This window comes from Lepidochelys kempii, chromosome 3, assembly GCF_965140285.1.
Source record: "Lepidochelys kempii isolate rLepKem1 chromosome 3, rLepKem1.hap1, whole genome shotgun sequence".
Lineage (NCBI taxonomy): Eukaryota > Metazoa > Chordata > Testudines > Cheloniidae > Lepidochelys > Lepidochelys kempii.
In genome coordinates, this window is record NC_136382.1 from 68,554,386 (window position 1) to 68,574,199 (window position 19,814).

At 38.1% G+C, this 19,814-nt stretch overlaps 1 protein-coding gene across 4 annotated transcripts in view; it reads left to right on the forward strand.

The window, feature by feature from the left end:
* The window catches only part of ORC3 (origin recognition complex subunit 3), a 78,600-nt gene that overhangs the window by 30,170 nt on the left and 28,616 nt on the right, over window positions 1-19,814 (forward strand). For all 4 annotated transcript variants that reach the window (XM_073336635.2, XM_073336633.2, XM_073336634.2 and 1 more), the window contains exons 6-13: window positions 1,814-1,968; window positions 3,269-3,405; window positions 6,746-6,905; window positions 8,096-8,209; window positions 9,403-9,536; window positions 9,966-10,029; window positions 15,643-15,759; window positions 16,671-16,750. In XM_073336635.2, the coding sequence (XP_073192736.1) occupies window positions 1,814-1,968; window positions 3,269-3,405; window positions 6,746-6,905; window positions 8,096-8,209; window positions 9,403-9,536; window positions 9,966-10,029; window positions 15,643-15,759; window positions 16,671-16,750 (961 nt within the window). The remainder of the gene's footprint in view (window positions 1-1,813; window positions 1,969-3,268; window positions 3,406-6,745; window positions 6,906-8,095; window positions 8,210-9,402; window positions 9,537-9,965; window positions 10,030-15,642; window positions 15,760-16,670; window positions 16,751-19,814) is intronic.

The window sequence follows — 19,814 nt, forward strand, 5'->3', positions numbered from 1 at the left end:
GGTGAATGCCGTTAACCATAAATTCTATCTTATATTTTTGAATAATAAAAATTATGGATGGAAAAGACCATTTAGGCCATCTAGTCCAATCTCTTCACAATGCAAGATTGTTCTCTGCAATACATTTTCTAGTTATGTCCGGTTTTGTTTAAAACAACGAGGATTCCACCACTTCTTGTGGGAAACTGTTCTAGCTTTGTCATCCTGTTCAATTTGAAATAAAGCTGTTGCATATATTAAGATTTTTTTTTTTTTTTTTTTATGATTTTATGTTTGGTCCAACCATTTCTTATTTTAAGCCTTGGGAAGAAGCAGATGTAACACTCATCATCATTTCAGGGTAACTGCACCTGTATTCTTCCCTCCGTGGTCTACTCTAGAGGTGCCCAATCATGTGTCAGGCCTCCAGCCATCACTTGTCTCTGGGAAGGGACCTCTGTCACACTCCCTTTTTTAACCGGGGGTTTTACAGCTGCATAGCCACATTCGATACAGTGTGACATCTGCAGCAAGACAGTCTGCCTTAAGGCGAGCACCTGGGCTTATCTTTCTCTCCAAGTGCCATGACAGGTGTGCTTTACCAGTAATCCAAATAGCTCTTTCTAAGCAAGTACATTTATTCTTAGGGCAAAAGCTGTGTGTGTGTGAGAGAGCCCCAATAAACTGATTTAAACACACACTAAACAGATCAGGAGTCACCCACCAGTCTTATAGGACCCTAGAAAGGCAAAGTCTTTCCAACCCTTCAGCAGGGTCTGTTCCTTTGAATAAAAAGGAAGAACCTGTGTCAGTTCAAGCTCAGTTTTTTATACCAAAAGCCACTTCTCCGTTTGAGTCTCTGGAACATCCAGTTTGAAATAATATATGCCAACCTCCCCAAGGGTTGTACCTCTCTAGAGTTGTTTAGTTACAGTGACTCACCTTAATCACCTTCCTCAATACACAGTTTTTAGTTTCTGGAGGCGCTGTGGTAACCCTCTTCCATAGAGTAGAGCACAAACATATATAAACCATTCATAAATTTTATTAAGTGGTCCCCAAAGATACTGCATTGTTTGCAATATCTGTCACAGGAAATATTCTATTATAAACTGAAATCTCCCTCTGCAAACCCTAGTCTCCTCTCTTTCAGCCACCAACTTAATGTCTCTGAAACATTTTCATAGTGAGGAGAATCACACCTGTTACAAAAAAAAAGTTTTTTACATATTTTCAGAAAAATACTATCCCTTTTTTTTTAATGCCAAGAACAGGCCTCATGGATACGTATTTATATTGTATGAAAAAGTAACATCATCTGTTCTGTAAAGCTTTATGTATATGTTTCATTATGTACATATAGCAACTTATTTTACTGCAATCAGGAATATCTGGAATAACATTTTCTTCAAAATATATACTTTTTGTCAGCTCAAAAGACTAAAATCAATCCTAGAAATACATTCAGATCTCTTGGTTAGCCTTTTAGTCTAACTTTAGGTTAATCCAGTAGTGCACAAACAGTGCATTGCTCAAGCCTGGGGGAGAGGCAGGATCAGTGTCTGACCCTTTGATTTCCTCCCTCTGCCATCAGACAAGCTAGTAGGGTTAACTGTTGTTATACACAGCAATCCTGATCAAGGGAGGTTTGGGAGCTGCCTGGGGAAGATGAAAATAATGCTCTGCAGAGACGATGAGCTTGGTGGGGAAAGGGAAGAAAAGACAAAAACAGGATGACCCTGGGGGATGGATGGGGGGGAGAAGGTGTGTGCGGGGTTAGAATTCTAGGTAACTAGGTGAGAGTCTCTTCATTGTGTGTCTATATGTTATAAAGGCATAAAACATCTGCTGCAGAAACTGATGGGACAGCTAATGGACTGCTCTGTAGATGTGGACTCATCTGAGGAGGATGAATGTGTTAACATTTCCCAGAAAAAGATACACTGCTCAATGGCTTCTCTTTCCAAATGGTACGAGAATGTAACAAAGGTAGGCTTTCATACTGCCAGTTTACGAAATATCTGGCTTTTAATTCTCATAAAATTTTAATTGCATGACTCAGTCTTGTATCTAATAGTCAAAACTAGCAAAGCTAGTTTTTCATTTAGTAGTAGGTGATACCTGACCCTGAGATCATCAGAACCTAAAAGTATTTTTTCACCAGTATGAATTCAGTTTCTAATTAAATATTGTCTTTTTGAAAAGTAACTTTTGAAAGTGTGTTTCATAATTAAAAAAAAAAGGTTGTTTTATGCTAATCGTTTGGAAGTGTAAGCTTAAAACTCAAATCTGACTTCCTACCAAATGTTGTTCTCTCCAGACAAGATCCCTGAAGTATTTGTTTTGAAAAACAAAGTATGAAGAACAGATAACCTGGGGAAAGGCACATGATCAGCCTTTTACACAAGCTATCTGAAGCCAGCACTACACAGGCAGTTAATAAGAAAGGAAAACCTTCCAAATGTTTTATATTTTCTCACTATTGAAAAACTAAAAATTAGGAACACAAATATTTTACCAAAATTATTGAGACTCTGAAGGTCTCCTCTGGTTTCCTTACTGGGTAATTGGACAAAAAAGCATAGAATAATTTTCCTTTTTACTTCGTATTTACATTGATTTCAGTGGGATTTATGTGCTTTGCTGAATAGAAATGGACTTTAGTATGTTCATAAGTCTCTGCTAAATTGGGACCTAAATATCCATGCTCCAGTATCTCAGCTGAGATACAGGAGAGATCTACTGAGGGACAGGAGGAAAAAGAATCCTACTCTTTACTCCCAGTGCTGGGAAGTCATTGTGCAGATTCTTCTTTAACCTAATTTGGAATAGATGTTATGGTCTTAGCACAGCTCCTGAAGCAGAGTAATAGAGAATCTGTGCAACTGGGGATGCTTCATCCATTTTCGGTTCCCAGGCATGCCTGACTAGCTCCTGTGATTTTCACAAGAAGTGGTGCACATCTGTGTGCCCACCCCAAATTGTCCCTCCCCTTGCCCAGTGGAACCACACCAGAGGGCTCTGCAGAGGTAAGGGCTGGATTGGCCCTTGTTGAAGAATAGCTTTCTTACCTATTCTCTGTTATAGCTATTTCATTTAGGTCACAGGAGAGGAACAGTGGTACTGTACACAGTTAGAGAAGTACCATGTGTTCCTTAAACAAAACGTTTTGTTTATTTTGGTTAAGTTGTCCATGTGGTAATAAAGTGTTATATCATGGGAGACAAGAGACTTACTCTGTATCCTTTCCCAACTTTTGTTTTATAATATATGGACAATGGCTTTGAAGAAAACAGGTTCTGAAACTCCAAGCAAAAAAAGAACTTCCTCTTCCAGGCACTGGCAATCTCCTCCAATTGTGGTTATCTTCAAGGACATGGAAAGTTTCACAACGAAAGTACTTCAGGACTTCATAGTTATCAGCAGGTAATGTGCCCTGAGGTTTTGGACTGGTGCTCTTTTACTCTCTTCCACTTTTTCTAGTTGTTGCCATAAAATTAAAGGCTGGAGCTCAGGTGTCACTTTTTTGCTTGAGGTAGTAACCTGCCCACTTTGCCGTGAGAATGCAGGCCAAATCACTTAAGTGCTGATTTGGCCTGCATTCTCCAGCGTTTCTCCCCATATGCCCAGAAGGACAGAGAGGTTCTCCATAATTCACTGGAAAAGAATTGTAGAGTGACTCAGCTACCTGCAGCACAAAGAACCCTTGGATATGCCCCCAGAAGTCCTAGCGACACTGGTGGTTGAGGGGGTGCTGCAGCAGTAAGGACATAGTAACTCGAGTACAGCTTCTCAATGCAGCTGCCGAGATCCAGGCTAGGCTAAACAGGGTTCTCAGACTTCATTGTTGATCACCCAAGCTAACTCTGGAGTGACAACATACCCCTTTTTGATTGTAAAATCCTGGGACACGCAGTATCCCTTTACAAGGGCATGAAGAGGATTGAAAACTGAATCAGAAATTTGGAGAATCGCAATAGTGGTGCAGGTGAGCAGGCAGTGGAAAACAAGCACTGTTGGCAGTAGAAGTGATGAACTGTTAGAATATTACCTAATTTCCGGTGTTCTGAAGTCTTAAAGGGGTGGTTATTGTCATGGTGCCTGTCTAATGGGGAATAGCTGAGGTCACATATTTAAAGTTCAGTGGGAGGGTTCCAGCAGCAGATAAGTTAGGATATTTGTGGTTTGCTAGAGCAGTGACTCTCAACCTTTCTAGACTACTGTACCCTTTCAGGAGTCTGATTTGTCTTGCGTACCCCAAGTTTCACCTCATTTAAAACCTACTTGCTTATAAAATCAGACATAAAGATACAAAAGTGTCACAGCACACTGTTAGTGAAAAAATCTTACTTTCTCATTTTTACCATATAACTGTATAATAAATCAATTGAAATATAAATATTGTACTTACATTTCAGTGTATAGTGTGTTTATATAAAGCAGTATAAACAAGTCATTGCCTGTATGAAATTTTAGTTTGTACTGATTTTGCTAGTGCTTTTTATGTAGCTTGTTGTAAAACTAGGCAAATATCTAGATGAGTTGATGTACCCCTTAGAAGACCTCTGCGTAGAAGAAGCCTAGTGTCAGTGCAATCACTGTACAATTAAAAGTTGTCTTCCTTAAAATCAGGTACTGTACTGCTGGACTAGAAGTCAGTCAGTGTTGTGCCTTATCTTTTAAAGAAAGTGCTGGGGATGTCCCTGGAAATTAGACAGATGCACTTTACTTTGTTATTACAAACTAATTTGCCTGTTACTAAAGATGGAGTTAAAACATCTTGATGACATAAAGTTTAAAAAAACAAAACAAAACATGGTTTCTGCATCGGAAAATCCTACTTCTCCGATCTGTTAGAATTGTTTGACATAGCCAGGAGAAGAGTAGAGAAGGGACAGATGCTGTATATAACTTTTTAAGATTGATTAAAAATTCTTCAACAAAATCCCTCGTAAAAAGTGGCTAAGGAAATGAAATAGTTTTGGAGGAATAGTCAGTTTTCATCATGGAAGAAAGTTAGTAGTGGGGTGCCACAAAGATCTGTAATGGGACTAGTATTATTTAATATATTAGTGATCTTTAAGGGGCAGTGTTAAATTGTAAGGTAACAACATTTTTGGATAACATGAAACTAGAAAAGGGAAGAGGCTATACCTCTGCATAAAGCAATGATAGATCTTCATCTGAACACCGTGCTCAGTTCTGGTCATCACATGTCAGAAAAAAATGAACTAGAAATAGAAAAGGTCCAGAGAGGGCAAAAATGATGAGAAATGGAAAAACTCAAAAACAAAAAGAAATTTAGAAGTTTTAGGATTGTTTGTTTTAGAGAAGGAATAAGTGAGTGAGTATATTGTAGGTCTATAACTTATTGTGTGTATATGTAGAAAGAGCCATTTGGGCATTCCAATTTTCCTTTCCTCATAACACATGAACAGCTTGATAAACAGTGAAATTAAAAAGCAGTACATTTAAAACTGCTAAAAATACATGAATTACATCACAAAAATTTAACTGTGGAACTCTTTGTCACAATATGTTGTTGAGGCAGAGCCTAGTTAGATTTTAAAAAGAGGTGTGTGTAATAAATATAATATATGAATAATAACAATCACAGATATGCTAGGATAAAAAAATAAGATGAAGTCCTAGCCCCAGTGAAGTCAAGGGAGAAAGGATTTCACCCACAGAAGGAATATAAACTCTTTAAGACATATACTAAGCCAAACAGAAAACTCTCTAGGAGACAGAATTAACTTCTCTCCTAGGAATGCTAATTTGTGTAAATATGCAGGGTTGTAGCCGTGTTGGTCCCAGGATATTAGAGAGACAAGGTAGATGAGGTAGAATCTTTTATTGGATGAACTTCTGACAAGCTTTTGAGCTACACAGAGCTCTTTTTCACTCTGAGTATCTTTCTGAGACCTGAAGAATAGCTATGTGCAGCTTGAAAGTTTCTCTCTCTCCAACAGAGGTTGGTCGAATAAAAGGTACTATCTCACTCACCTTGTCTTTCTAATTTGTGTAAATGTCAATTATGGATCACTTTATCCCCCGTCTTCTGAAGGATTTGTTATTGGTTGCTATCAGAGATAAGATTAGTGAACATAGGAACTTTGGTCAGATCTGATACGGCAATTTGGAATTCAGATGAATAATGTTTCTGGTTCCTCTCAGGATGTTAATGTGGGTGGAAGGTTACAATTGTTTGAATTGTCATACTTTCAGAAAGTTGGGTTTCTTTTAATTTTAATTCTAAATGTCTTGTTTTATTTTATTTTTTTTTAAGCAAACTACAATACTTTTTAAAGTCTTGGGGTTCTTGTTTGTTTGTATTGTCCTAGATACTGTAGAATCTCAAAAAACAGGCCTTGATCTATGATTGGGGCCCTTAGGTCCTACTGCAATTCAAAGAGTAAATAATAATTTCATTTACCCTTTAATGATTTTTATCCATGTGAGCCTTCCAACACTATTTATTAATACAAATAATTTCAAGGCATATTTAGAAGACTATATTTTGGAATTTTTCAGCTAGGTAAAACTAGCAAAGGGGAACCTTTCCTGTACTGTAACATTAAAGGCAGAAGTTTTACAAGCATATTCCTGAAGATTGGGTCCTCAGGGTACAGTTTGATTTGTTTTTTTCTTGGTAGTGCTGTATTGGGAATATACTGTGTTGCCTTGTGGTTGTGTTTTCATACAGTGCTGGGGAAACCCACATAACTGTTGTGTTTTCTTTTTCCTTTCCCACTTTGTGGTCTAGTCAGCACATACATGAATTCCCTCTTGTACTCATTTTCGGAATTGCCACGTCTCCAATGATCATCCACAGGTTACTTCCTCACTCTGTTTCTTCTCTGCTGTGTATAGAGCTTTTCCAGTCTCTTTCTTGCAAGGAGCACCTGGCTACAGTAATTGACAAGGTAATTCAATTTCTAGATAGATGAGGCGGGGAATGGATATGTACAAGTATGGTGTATGTATACATAGCATCTTATGCTTTCAAAGTAGACTAGTGTGAAGCTTTTAAAGTGGGATCTGTTCCTGAGAGCCATATGTTCTGAATATTCTCTCTGAAAACCATGTCTTTAAGCTCACTTACATGTGTTGAGAGTTTCCTCTTCACACAGTGTTGGAGACCATTCAGAAATTATTCAGTACATATCTTCACTTCTTGTTTGTATTAACATTCATGCACACACAACTATATGGTTTTCATTCACTCCCCTTTATTATAGTGCTGCTTTGAAGTAAGATTGACTTCATTCTAAATAGAGATGGCTTCACATCGCTTATATTTATACTGAATATTGCAGCTTAATGTGAATTCTGCAGCCCCTTGAAAATGAGCAGAATTATCCAAATATAAGGTCCCATCATGTAGACACTTTGCTCGTGTGATTTCAGTGGAGTGCATTTGTAAAGTGCCAGCAGAACTATTGCATATGCTTGCAGAAAGTACTTTTGTCCCTGATGCCTGCTGTAATGTTTGTTCTCTCATTCATAATTTGAAAAATTATAGGTAAAATTAATGCCAAGTTTGAACATAACTAAAATCAGACAGAAAAGGAGTACTTGTGGCACCTTAGAGACTAACCAATTTATTTGAGCATGAGCTTTCGTGAGCTACAGCTCACTTCATGAGCATGAGCTTTCGTGAGCTACAGCTCACTTCATCGGTCGATGAAGTGAGCTGTAGCTCACGAAAGCTCATGCTCAAATAAATTGGTTAGTCTCTAAGGTGCCACAAGTACTCCTTTTCTTTTTGCGAATACAGACTAACACGGCTGTTACTATAAAATCAGACAATATATAGTTCAGGATTTGGTGGAATCATAAGCTTTAAAGAAAAGTGTGTGTTTTTGCAGCAATGGAAATAAATATGGCTTGGCTGAAGATGACTACATGCATTAATCAATTAATATAGTTTAATTTTAGCACATTCTGAGAATTAAACCAAACGCAGATCTAACTGCTTTGCTATTTACATATTCAAGAAGTAACGTTGTTATAATAATTGGCTGTTGCTACTAGCAGTTACATTTACCTTGAAATGTAATCTATTCTGGTAACATTTAGCAAGGAAATCTTTTTTTCCCTTTGTCTCCTGCAGCTACTTCTGACAACTGAGTTTCCCTTTAAACTAAGTGAGAAAGTGTTGCAAGTTCTAATCAACATATTTTTGTACCATGATTTCTCTGTCCAGAACTTTATCAAAGGATTTCAGGTAATCAGGAGTAAGAAGAATTTCAATTACAGCTAGGCAGTGGTGAAAATGCAATAGAATTACTCCATGGCAGCAGACTTGTACTCAGTTTTTTAGGGCCTGATTTTAATCCCATTGAAGTCAGTGGCAAAATTCCCATTGAATACTATAGCTGAGATCGGGTGTCTAAATAGTGGGTTTTTTGTGAGTGTGCGGGGTGGGAGGGGGGATGGGAAAGCTCTTGGGAAGCTAGCAGGAATTGTGGGAAGGCAGTTTAGAAACAGCTTATTCTGTGACACAAGTCATATGAATAAAAAATTAGAAACAAAAACCTGAAAGGGTAGAAACAAATTTTCTGTGTATTAATTTTATAGGTATTTTTTGATGTCTTTCAATTTTGCATGCTAATACTAAAAAATCTTCAGTCATGTGAAGAACTTTGTGATAGGAAACGGTTTTCCATCTCAATATACCTGCCCAGTTTTTGTACTACCTTTTTTTTTTTTCAGAATGACTGTGGTGCAGTCTTCAAAAAAATTACATTGAGTCAGAAGTATGTTTTCTACTATACTGTAAGGTCCCAGACCTGCAAACACTTACGCACTTGAAATCAGTGGAACAACTCAAAGTAGCATGGTTAAGCACATGTGTAAATGTTTACAGGATCAGGGCCTAACAGTATGATTTCAGATATGTGAAATGTGGGATCTTGTCATGTTCCATTGTTTCATTTAATGCATTCTAGCTGATGTTTGTACCTTAAATGATACACTCTTTACTTGCTGCTTTGGCATTTGTGAGGTTGGGCCTGGTCACATAACCCAACAAATTATGTAATACCTAATGTAATTGCTGAATTTTGCTATTATTCAAATAATAAATTAATCAAGTAATAATTGAGCTGCTATAGATCTCGTATAAAACAAAAAGCAATTGACTGAATGATATGAGCAGAAGAAAATTGCAAAGTGAGGTTGCCTGTGTTATTCATTGAATAATAATCAAGCACCTCTAGTGGCAGTCGAAAGTAGAAGATTATTAATGTCATCTGATGTGTTGACTGAGTAGACTCTCTAATACAATTTTTAAATAAATGTCATTACTGTCATTTTAGCAATTGTTAATAAATTGCTTAACTTATTTAAAAGCTAGGACACCTCAAGGAAAGTGAACTGCATAGGTATTACAGGTTTTTACTGCATTGTCTCTTTCAGCTGTCTATTGTGGAGCATTTCTATTCCCAGCCCCTCAGTGTGTTGTGCTGCGAGCTCCTGGAAGCTAAGAAGAGAGTATATTCTTTATCACACAATCAGTGTGAAAACATTCGAAGCCTGCCATCTTTTAGAAGGTAAAGGAGAAATAAATATTTTGAACAGCCCTATATTCAATCAGCATTTTTTTTAAAAAAACTTGTAAATAGAGCATTGTGAAATGTGTAATTATATGTGCGTATGTTACATAAAACAGGGACAGTTGTGAATTACTTCTGAAATTTTTTAATCTCTGTCTAAAGAATGCAACTTTTATTTTGTGTAAAATAACCTGCTGTAAAATCCGTCAGTTGAAAGATCCATTTTTTCCTTTTGTCCTTCGTGTAGAAACATTTTCTTTTGACAAATGATCTAATCAGTTGAGAAGTTATGGCAGACCCGGGACTTAAACTGCAGGATTTTGTAGTGGCCACAGACCCAACAGAATCCTGACGGCCACCATTTTTAGAACTATGTATTGTGTAACTTTATATTGCACAAATATTTTTGTTTGGTTTTTACTTCAGATATGTGGAAAGTCAAGTCTCGGAAAAACAAATTGCACTTCTGACTGAGGACAGTTTTTTAAAGGTAAAGTGTAAAATCATTTGGGGGATAGGAACAACCTTCCAAACCCCCCATCATTTTGCATGAAAAGAGAGGAAACTAGGGTAGAATGCATCTTTCATTTGGTAGATATCCCAAAATATGTCTAATGATTTGAGAGCTGGGCTTTAGGTCTACGTGATAGTCCTAATTCTACTCTGTGGGGTATTGGGTAGGTCACTCAGCCTTTCGGTGCATTGAGTTTACCATCTGTAAAATGGATAAAATAATTACCAGGGAGATTGTGAAGCTCAATTATTTAGGACCCACTCTTATTACTTATTCAGGCAAAAAAACCCATGAAATTCAATGGAGTGTTTGCCAGAACAAGAGATGAATAATTAATCCTGATTGTTGCTTTTGAAAGAGTCCCTTCTGAAAAGAGATTGAAAAGGCCGTTACTGTTTAGTTTAGAGAGGGGGTGGATTAGAGGGATCATGACAGAGAGAAACAAAATAACCAATGGTTTGAGCACATAAATCATGCTCTCCTATTTATCCTTTCCCATAACACAAGAGCAGGGGGACAGTCAATTCAATTGTAAGCAATACATTTAAAATTCATAAAAGGAAATACTTCTTTACGGAACACATAACTAACCTATGAAAATTACTGCCACAAATATAACTGGAAAACGGTTTAGATGTTTGAATGGTTCGTGAAAACATCCACATTATATTAGATAGGATTATAAAAATAGAGAGAGGAACTCTCTCCGGCTTTGGAGCTACTAACTACACAGTTAATAAATTTAGTCTATGGTAAGGTTATCCACTCTGGAGTTTCTTGCATCTTCCTTTGAAAGATCAGGTACCAGCCATTGTTAGAGACAAGATACTGGATTAGATGGACCATTGGTTTAATTCATTATGGCCATTATCTAAATTTCCAAATTGCCTGCTTGAAAGTTGAGGAGTATCTCTGCAGTTTCATATAGACCTCCCTGGATTTTTAAAATCTGGACTTTATTATGAGTCACTTTTCCTGAAAATTTGATGTGTGACAGATAATAGAAATCTGCTAACCAGAGAATGGGATGGCTTTCACAGAGCCAAAAGATGCATATCTTTTTTTTTTTTTGTATTCTGAATGCAGTCATGGAATACAGAATTGGAATTAGCTAGTCAGCAGTCTCTTAAGGAGAAATTCTTAAAGCGGACAGAGTGAACCTATTTATTTATAATGATTTCACATTTTATTGTGATCTGTTGTATTAGTATTTCTGCAGTGGAAGAGAGGAAGTTTTCTTGGTAAACAAACCAAGAGGTAGCAGATCACAAGCCCATTGCTGTGAAACATGGCAACTCGTGCAATACTTCCAAGGAAGTGATATCCATTTGACAACAATCCATATTCTAGCAGCCATGAAATGCCAAGCCGAAGTCCTTGGAATGATAAAGATCTGCCTTCATGAGTGGGAATTGAAACAACCAGTCTCAGAGATGAAACATCTGATCAATCACAGATGTATATGCCACCACGTATAATTCCATGCTAGAAAGTTTCTGACAAGCAATCATTCAGAAGTCAGGAAGATGTTGTTCTGATTGATGTCTCTCTGTACTACTGATCCTAAGATCTCAAACTAAAACAGTTTGGAAAACAGATAGCTTCTATAATCCCACACTGACCTAGAAGATAGTGAATTGTTACAGTTAAATTCATCTTGCCAATAACTCTTCTCCCTCCTCCCCCAGTAAAATAACCAGCCATTACTGCAATAACCTCTTCTGCAGATGGGCTGCTGCTGAGAGGAGGAATCTAAACATATAAATTCTCTGACAGAGTATTACTTACTCTGCAGTCAGGATCTATAAAGTCAGTGTGTAGCCAAGTGAATGATATTTCTTTCTACAATTCACAGAGGAGTTAAAAACAGTAAATCCCCCTATGCTCTCTAGCTGACAGAACTTTCTATTCTGCCCTTCAGATAAGGTTTATTATATTTTGCTTATGTCCCATTTGAACATTCTACAAATAGATTGAAAAGTATAAGACAAAGGAAGCATCAATTTTAATATTGAATGTCCAAAAAGACTTAAACTGAGTTTCATCATAAACACCATTTCACTATCTTGGGATTTAAGACTCTTCCACAGATCAAAAACCCCCTTCATGTCCACAATGATTTAAGTTCATCTTTCTCTCCTGGAAAACAGGATTCATAATAACTATAACCTCTGCTAGAAGGTTGGGGAGCTGCAACCAATAACACTGACTCATCAATAATTTTCCCACTGTTTCCTCATCTTACAAAACATATAGCTTGCATAAAACTAGTCCCAACTTTCTTCATTTGGGAAGTATCTTATTTTATTTAAAGATTGAAATGCAATTACACTAAATAGTTTTTTGTGGGAGTTTTTTGTTTATTTTTAAATTCTGGCATAAGTGAAGGATATGATCTCATACTAGACAATCCTTCCAGAATGGAGTGGAATGAAACTATTTTGTTTTAAGGCATCTGCTAAGGAAATGCCAGCTTCCTCATCTGTGTACTAAGAAAATAGCCATCCAAATCACAGTAGTGCAAATGTTTAATCTCAGTCTAGTCATTGCCTCACTTGCTCTGTTTCCTTAATAGCAGAAAGGATATTATGAACTTATTGTCCATCAAGTAAAAAAACCTGTCATGTGTCAGATGGAAAGGATTTGGCTTTAGGTCCATCAGCCACAAGGCACTGCTTATTAAAGTTATAGCAATGCCAAGGAACTATGTGGCACTAGGAAAAAAAATCAGAGCTACTTTTGGATGTTCTTTCATCTACAATATTGATTTCTCTTACCCAAATATGTAATTTTGGTATGAAGAAAAGAACCCAAGACCAAAGTCATTTTTGAAAGTTTGAATGAAAACAGAACAGTTTATTTTAGCATTGTGCTTTTCAAAATCACCCCACATTGTTTCAGTGGTGTTTGTGACTCTAAACCCTGTGACATACTTTGGAATTGAATCAAATCTTTTCCAGTACCCAGAGATGTTTGAATCAATGGTATTTAATTCATACTCCATTTCTGTTTTTTGCATTCGTATTTCTAGTTTAGACTCCCAGCTTCAATGTTAAATTGCTTAATCTTAGGAAAATAACACTATTAATAGTTATTATAACAGAATAACCCCCCCACCCCCTCAAAAAAGCATTAGCAAAGCCTTTATTTATCGAGCGGAACTCTGACACTATTATCTAAGGTCAGATTTTGGCATCCTTACACCAAAATCTTGAGGAGTAAGGTTCATCGCACTGTGAGTAAGGGTGGCAGAAACTGGCCAATAGTCATTAAATCCATTCAGATTATGTGTGAGTATCCTTATCATATGCACCTGATATTTCATTTGGCAATGTTTATTTTACCCAAAAATGCATTTCCTTTGTATTTATCATTCAGAACAGGATTAATTTGTGATTGAATTAATGAAATGCTTTCCCATCTCTGAAGAAATGTGCTATTTATGCAGTGGCGTGGGGAGTATATGCCAATTTCTGTAAACTCAGAGCAGAACTTTGAAAATATCATCTTAATTTTTCTGAGGTTTTCTATTGGGCATTTTGTTAGCCATCTGCACTAATCAGTTTCACAACCTGCATATCTGATAACCAAGAGAGAGCTCTCTTATATGTTCAACAAAATACAAGGGCACACATGTATGGAATAAGTCTGCTTTTAGCCATCCAAAAAAAGATACTTGACCTAGCTTTACTTAGACCCTAATATAAAAGGAACCAAGTAGATGATGAGAGACTAGTTATAGGTTTACACTGTGGTTGAGATCCTCAGCCCTGCTGTGGTTCTTTTATTCTAGGTAAAAGGGCCAAAGCAGCATAAAAGGGACCTTAAAAGTTCTGTATGTAGCCAGGGAAGGATTCCTCTGACTCGGGCACTTCATAAGATTTCCATGAGGCTGCCTTCCAAAGACTCCCTTGCAAGCTGTAGCACAGGGGATGTGCTGGGGGCAGGATGGGTATATTAGGGACAATGTTGCAATGCACAGCACTGTGGGGATTCGAGGCTGTGCTGTGGCCCACCCTTAGGGCAACCTGAGGAAAATGCATAATTTAGACAGACACCAAGGGCTATCTAAGGTACACTCTGGGCCTTCCCATCCCTGAGAGCAACCCAGGATAAGGAGGGCAGAAAGATGGCTTAAAGCTACCATAGTCCCGTCTGCCCTAGACTTGGGAGTTTTAGCACAGAATCTCACCCTATATGCAGAAACAGAACTATGACCTTTTTGTTCATTCACAACTGATGTACTTCCAGACTCAGTGTGTTATAAATCCAAGTGCTGCATAAGTTATCTATATTATTTTCAGTCTTTACAATGGAGCGAATGCTGTTATTTACATTTTTTTCAAATATAAGTACACTGGACCCTTGCTAGAACACAGGATTTGGGATCTATGTGCTGTACCACATTAACGCAGGGACCACGTTAAAATGAATTCCAGTTAAAGTAATTAAATTTGGGATCCATGGCCACGACCGCGTTATATGCGAATTTGCACTATATAGACGTGCATTCTAGCGAGGGTCCAGTGTACTTCGTTTTTGTTGTGCAGAAAAGCTTTTGCCTTAATTACTGTTACTTTCAGTTGATCTAGCAAGTTCAGGGAGAATATATATTTTTTCACCTGGACTACTTAATTCAAAGTTGAGAAACTGTTTAAGAGTTGAAAATCAGAAAAGCTTATTTACCTCTTCCAGTCTATGAATAAAAATCAGCTGGTGAGGATGAGATCTACTAATTCTAAAAACTTGAAGGACATAAGATAGATTTTCAAAGGTATTTAGGCACCTACAAATGCAGAGGTACCTAATGGGATTTTCAGAAGTGCTTAAGTAGGTCCAGTGCCTACCTCTCATTGATTTCAGTGGAAATTAGGCATGTAAACTGCTCAGGCACTTTGGAACATCTCTTTGCCTCTAAATACCTTTTTCTGGTCACCATGAGCCAGGTTTTCAATCTGTCAAGTCATTAACTACATTTAATATTTCCTTTGTTTTAATAAATCAGTTTTAAATTAAACTGCTGGTTTTTATTCATTTTTAATTGAATTCCAATTTCTGTCCAAATGCAACTTGACACAAAGCATGAGTAAGACATTATCATCTAGTAAATAGGAAATACATCATTCATCATTTTCTAACATAATAAAAATCTGAAAAATTAAGAATCTAAATAAATGTATTTTGAGCCATATAATTGCTTAAACAAATGTGTATAGATACAGTTTGTCCTGCTGATTAGCAAAAAGAAATACCAAATCGAGTATAAAGACCATATTTAGTTTCAAACCAATGTTTTAATGATTATATCAACCAATGAGAATGACTCTTTCTTTAGGAAAATAACTAAAAAGGTACAAATGTGAAACAAGATTGAAATCAATTATTTAAATCAAGATTTCCTGCTTGCTGATTTAAATCATTATTAAAATCACTTTAATGTAAATCAGTCTTTCCTAGTTTGTGAGAACTTTAGTATTCCCTTAAAATATTTTATTTATGTGTTTTAAAAGACATTTTGTGATTATTTCATACTGCTTTGTTCTCATGGATATTGAACTACTTTGTTAAACTGTTATTCTGTCATTTTAGGAAGTAACACAGGAATTACTGGAAGACTTGCATATTTACCATGAGAATTATTTCCCAGTTCTGAGATGTCTTCATGTTTTCACAACTTCCCTTCCAAAGTACCCTTTGGGAAAACAGGTGAAGTACCATCATTCCCTCGACCTCTCTTGTTTCATGGTTGACATCTTTACAAATTTCAAGTCCACTCCCTCTTTTCCCTTCATACACTTCACACATACAGTCAGATATTTTTTGTCTTTATTATGGAGTGGGGGAACATCGTTTCTTTAACAATGCCTGTCATACTCTGTTGTGAGTAAACAGCAGAGGGCTTGTAGGGAGAAGCAAATGCACAGAACAGCCAGTGCCTCTGTGTTGTGTTTGGCTTTTATGCGTCTGGATTTCTCATATGCAGTACAGACAATTTTCCATTCCTCCTATCATCAATCAAGTAGTTGCCTAATGGTTGGATTCAGATGAGAATTGACATCCTTTTGGCAGGAACAACATAGCAGTGATGGGACAGCCATGGGTATTCTTAGTAGTTAGTTGTATATTGACTTGTGTTAGAGCTCTTGTGTGACCAAACTCAACTTCTCATACCAAGCAGTTATTTTTGCCCCACATTCTCCTATTAATGCTGCAGAACATTCCATGATGTGCATTTCCCCATTGATTCTAGATGTATCAGATACACTGTTACTAGATGTGGATCTTAGCTGTGAATTCACTCTGAACTTTCCTAATGTTTGGATCAAAGGTTTTGATTCAGGTTCACTTCTAATCCCTGCATTCCTGTCACCTGAATGGACCCTGTTAAAACATAGTGCTGAGCGGCAAGCATATTTTTGCCACAGTGAGGGCGTAGTCCCAAGAGATGCTGAATGCCTTCACCTCGAATTGCAGTCAGTGAGAGTTGAGAGCACTCAGCTCCTCACAGGCTCACTCTTTGAATGAGTCAGTCATTGTTTTGAAAAGTGAATGTAAAACCAACCCATTATTTGTTTTGTAAAACATTGTATTCCCGTTACTCATGTACTGGTTTACAGATCAGAGAGCTGCACTGTGCATGTTTGGGAAAGAGAGTGTGGGAAACAGATGAATATGGGTCAGCTGTTCAGTTACTGAGGTAATCTTTCTCCTTTCCATTTTCTTGTTTTGTTTTAGACATGTAGAATATCTTCCATCTGTTTCTCTAGAATTTTACATTTAGAACGCTGCCGGACAAGAAGTTTTGCAATGGACTACATTACTGATTGACTGAAAATATAATTGGCTATCATTTTAAATTTGCATGCCTGTTCTTTTCAGTGGAACTCCCAGAAGCTATTTGAGGCTAGATTCTGATATCTTTCCCTCATGGTGATTACTCCTTAAGTAGTCCTATTGAAATCATTGAGACTATTCAACGTGAATGAGAGTATCAGAATCTGCCCTTTGGTAATTTCTTTGGCATATTTATTTAAATGATGGTGTGTTGTTTTTTTTTAATGTATTATATCTTCATAATTTGATTAATAGAATTGTTGCACTTTTTTGTGATACTTTTTTGTTAACAGTCAAGAATCATTGTCAGTGGTGTTTACAGTGATATTGTAGCCATGTTGGTCCCAGAATATTAGAGAGAAAAAGTGGGTGAGGTAATATCTTTTATTGTACCAACTTCTGTTGGTGAAAAGTGTTTGAGCTACGCCACCCCTCTGCCAGTTCAAGTCAGCAGCCAGGTTCAATATCTGGGGATTCCTCTAAATACTACAGAACAGAACTGGTTCTAGCCCCCACCCAATAATCTGGAAAAATGGAACACCACCACTGGGCATCTCTATGAGACAGTACTTCCACACTGTCAATCACTGAGCCTGTGTATAGCCAAAAAAAAAAAAAATTCTTATTCAAAGGGAAAGGGAACCCAGCATTAATTTGGGAAAACACTTCAACCATGATTCAAAAGCATGTAACCGGAAGCAAACACCCACCCCACGGTACATTGGGCAGCGTCATTTGCCTCAGTATCCCACCCTGTGGTATGAAAGTCCAATGAACGAATGGGTCTTTAACATGCCACTCCCATTTACCTCCACTGCACCCCACTCACAATGGTTGTGCTTGGTCACTGAAGACACAGAGTTCAGAGGTGGTTTCACATGGGTTCACTTCCCATCCCTGAAAAGATGCCTCTGCTGTTGCCTGTACACCTGTCTCGCTGTTGCCGAGTCCCCCTGAACAGGACTGGGATCCTGTGGGGTCCCGCAGGGCCCACTGTCATATAATAATGGGAGTGTGACAGGAGTCGGATTAAAAATAGTCTCGCGCAGGGCTCTAGCTGTCACCTCTGCCACTGTTATCACTGCTGCTGCTTGCTGTCACTTCTGTTATGTTCTGAGACTAAATCATTTAGCCCTGCTCTTAGTGATTTCACTGGGTAAAGGGAAACCTGAAGAATTCTCTAGCTTGAAAGCTAGTTTCTCTCACAACAGAAGTTGGTACAATAAAAGATATTACTTCATCCACCTTGTCTCTCAGTGTTGGCAAGCCAAGTGCTTTGAAAGTTGCAATAATGTGTTCCAAGTGACCTGCTTACAGCTTTATTATTTTTCTTTATAGAATGCTTCACAGATTTGCATTTCATCCTCAGGATGGCCCCTACATAATATTTTCTTTAGCATTTTAATTTCAGTAAAGGTTCCACCAAATCAAGCTTTCCTGTTGACTAGCAGTGTTTAAAATAGAAACAACATCAAAGCCAATTTTTGAAAAGATATGACATGGTTGCCACCTTAAAGTTACAAACATTTGTGCAAATGTTCTTTATGATGGCAGGTGATCAGGTGCAAATACCATGAAATGCTCAGACAATAGGATTTCATGTTGTTGCTGGCACACAAAAAAGGAGCAGATAAGCACAGAGTTGGGGTATTTCCACTTATGGGATTTGGCACCTCTGACGTGGAGCTGTGAAACTGCATAGAAAAGCCATGTATTTTGAGGGGTGCAAGAGTTCTCTCCCACTAGGATGATGTCCTTCTCTCTATACATTGGAGTGACACAATTCCTTTGCTGCCACTGCAGAGATCTGAATGGAATTCTCTCATGTCCACAAGCTAGTTAGCTTTTTACTATTAGTTACTGTAGGGATCAGAGTATCGGCGGTCATGCCTTGTAGTCAGTCAGGAGAGAGGAAGTGGAGCCACTGGTTGCAGCTTGAGACAGAGTCCAAAGTCAAGTGAAGGGTTGAAGTCAGAATCAGACTTAGGATGAGCCAGGGGCCAACCTGGAGTTGGAGTAAGGAGTTAAACTAGGCGGCAAAGCCGTCATTGGGTAGGGTAGAGGAGCAGGGACTTGGAACAAGAAAAGTGGGAACTAGGAACAGAGGCAGATCTGGGATAGGGTGGACAGGAGCAGGCAGAAGTACAGGGCACAGGAGTCAAGCAAGAAGGCAGGGTCTGAAGTGGCAGGCGGAGATTTATTTAGTTGCTTGGACGACGACTTGTGCCTTCTTCTGACTTAAGTAGTGCAACTGAGCCAATTGGTGGGGCCAGATGACTCACCCAATCAGGAACTTCAAGGGCAGAACCTTTGATGAGCTCGAGCTCCTTTAGCCCCCTTCTCCACTGGTTCCAGTGAGCTGCTGGATGGTGGCCCAAGGGTGAGACCTGCCATCCCTCATAGTTACTTTGTTACAGTTCTATAGTATAGAGTATCTGGAGCCACTTGCCTTGGGTTATATCTGAGCTGTGCTGGGGTCCCAAACTTCAGAGAGGCTTCAGCCATCTTTCCTGAGATGAGATGCACACATTTTGTGTGTAGTATGCCTGGGAGAGGCTCATATAGCGCGTCTCAGTGTACTGTTTGCCATTTCTTCACCCCTCAGATGAGGAAGTACAGAGATTTAAGACTGCAGCTGCATTTGGCTACCTTAAACCTTCAACTGGACTGTTGTAAAACTCCTTTTGGAGTTGTGAGGTCTGTCTCTGTGCTGAGATCTTCTGTGAAGTGTCCTGAAACACACCTTTCCACCCTTAATTTCGGTCCCCAGCTCCATCAAAACAGACTACTCTAGCAACACCGTTACGTCCACACGGCTGTTGGCACCAAAAACTCACACAGCATCATTAGAGTTGACACCAGTTGGTTCCAAGAGTGAGAGAAGTGCTTCCAGATCTCATTGTAACCTGTTCTGGGCAAGTGAAAGG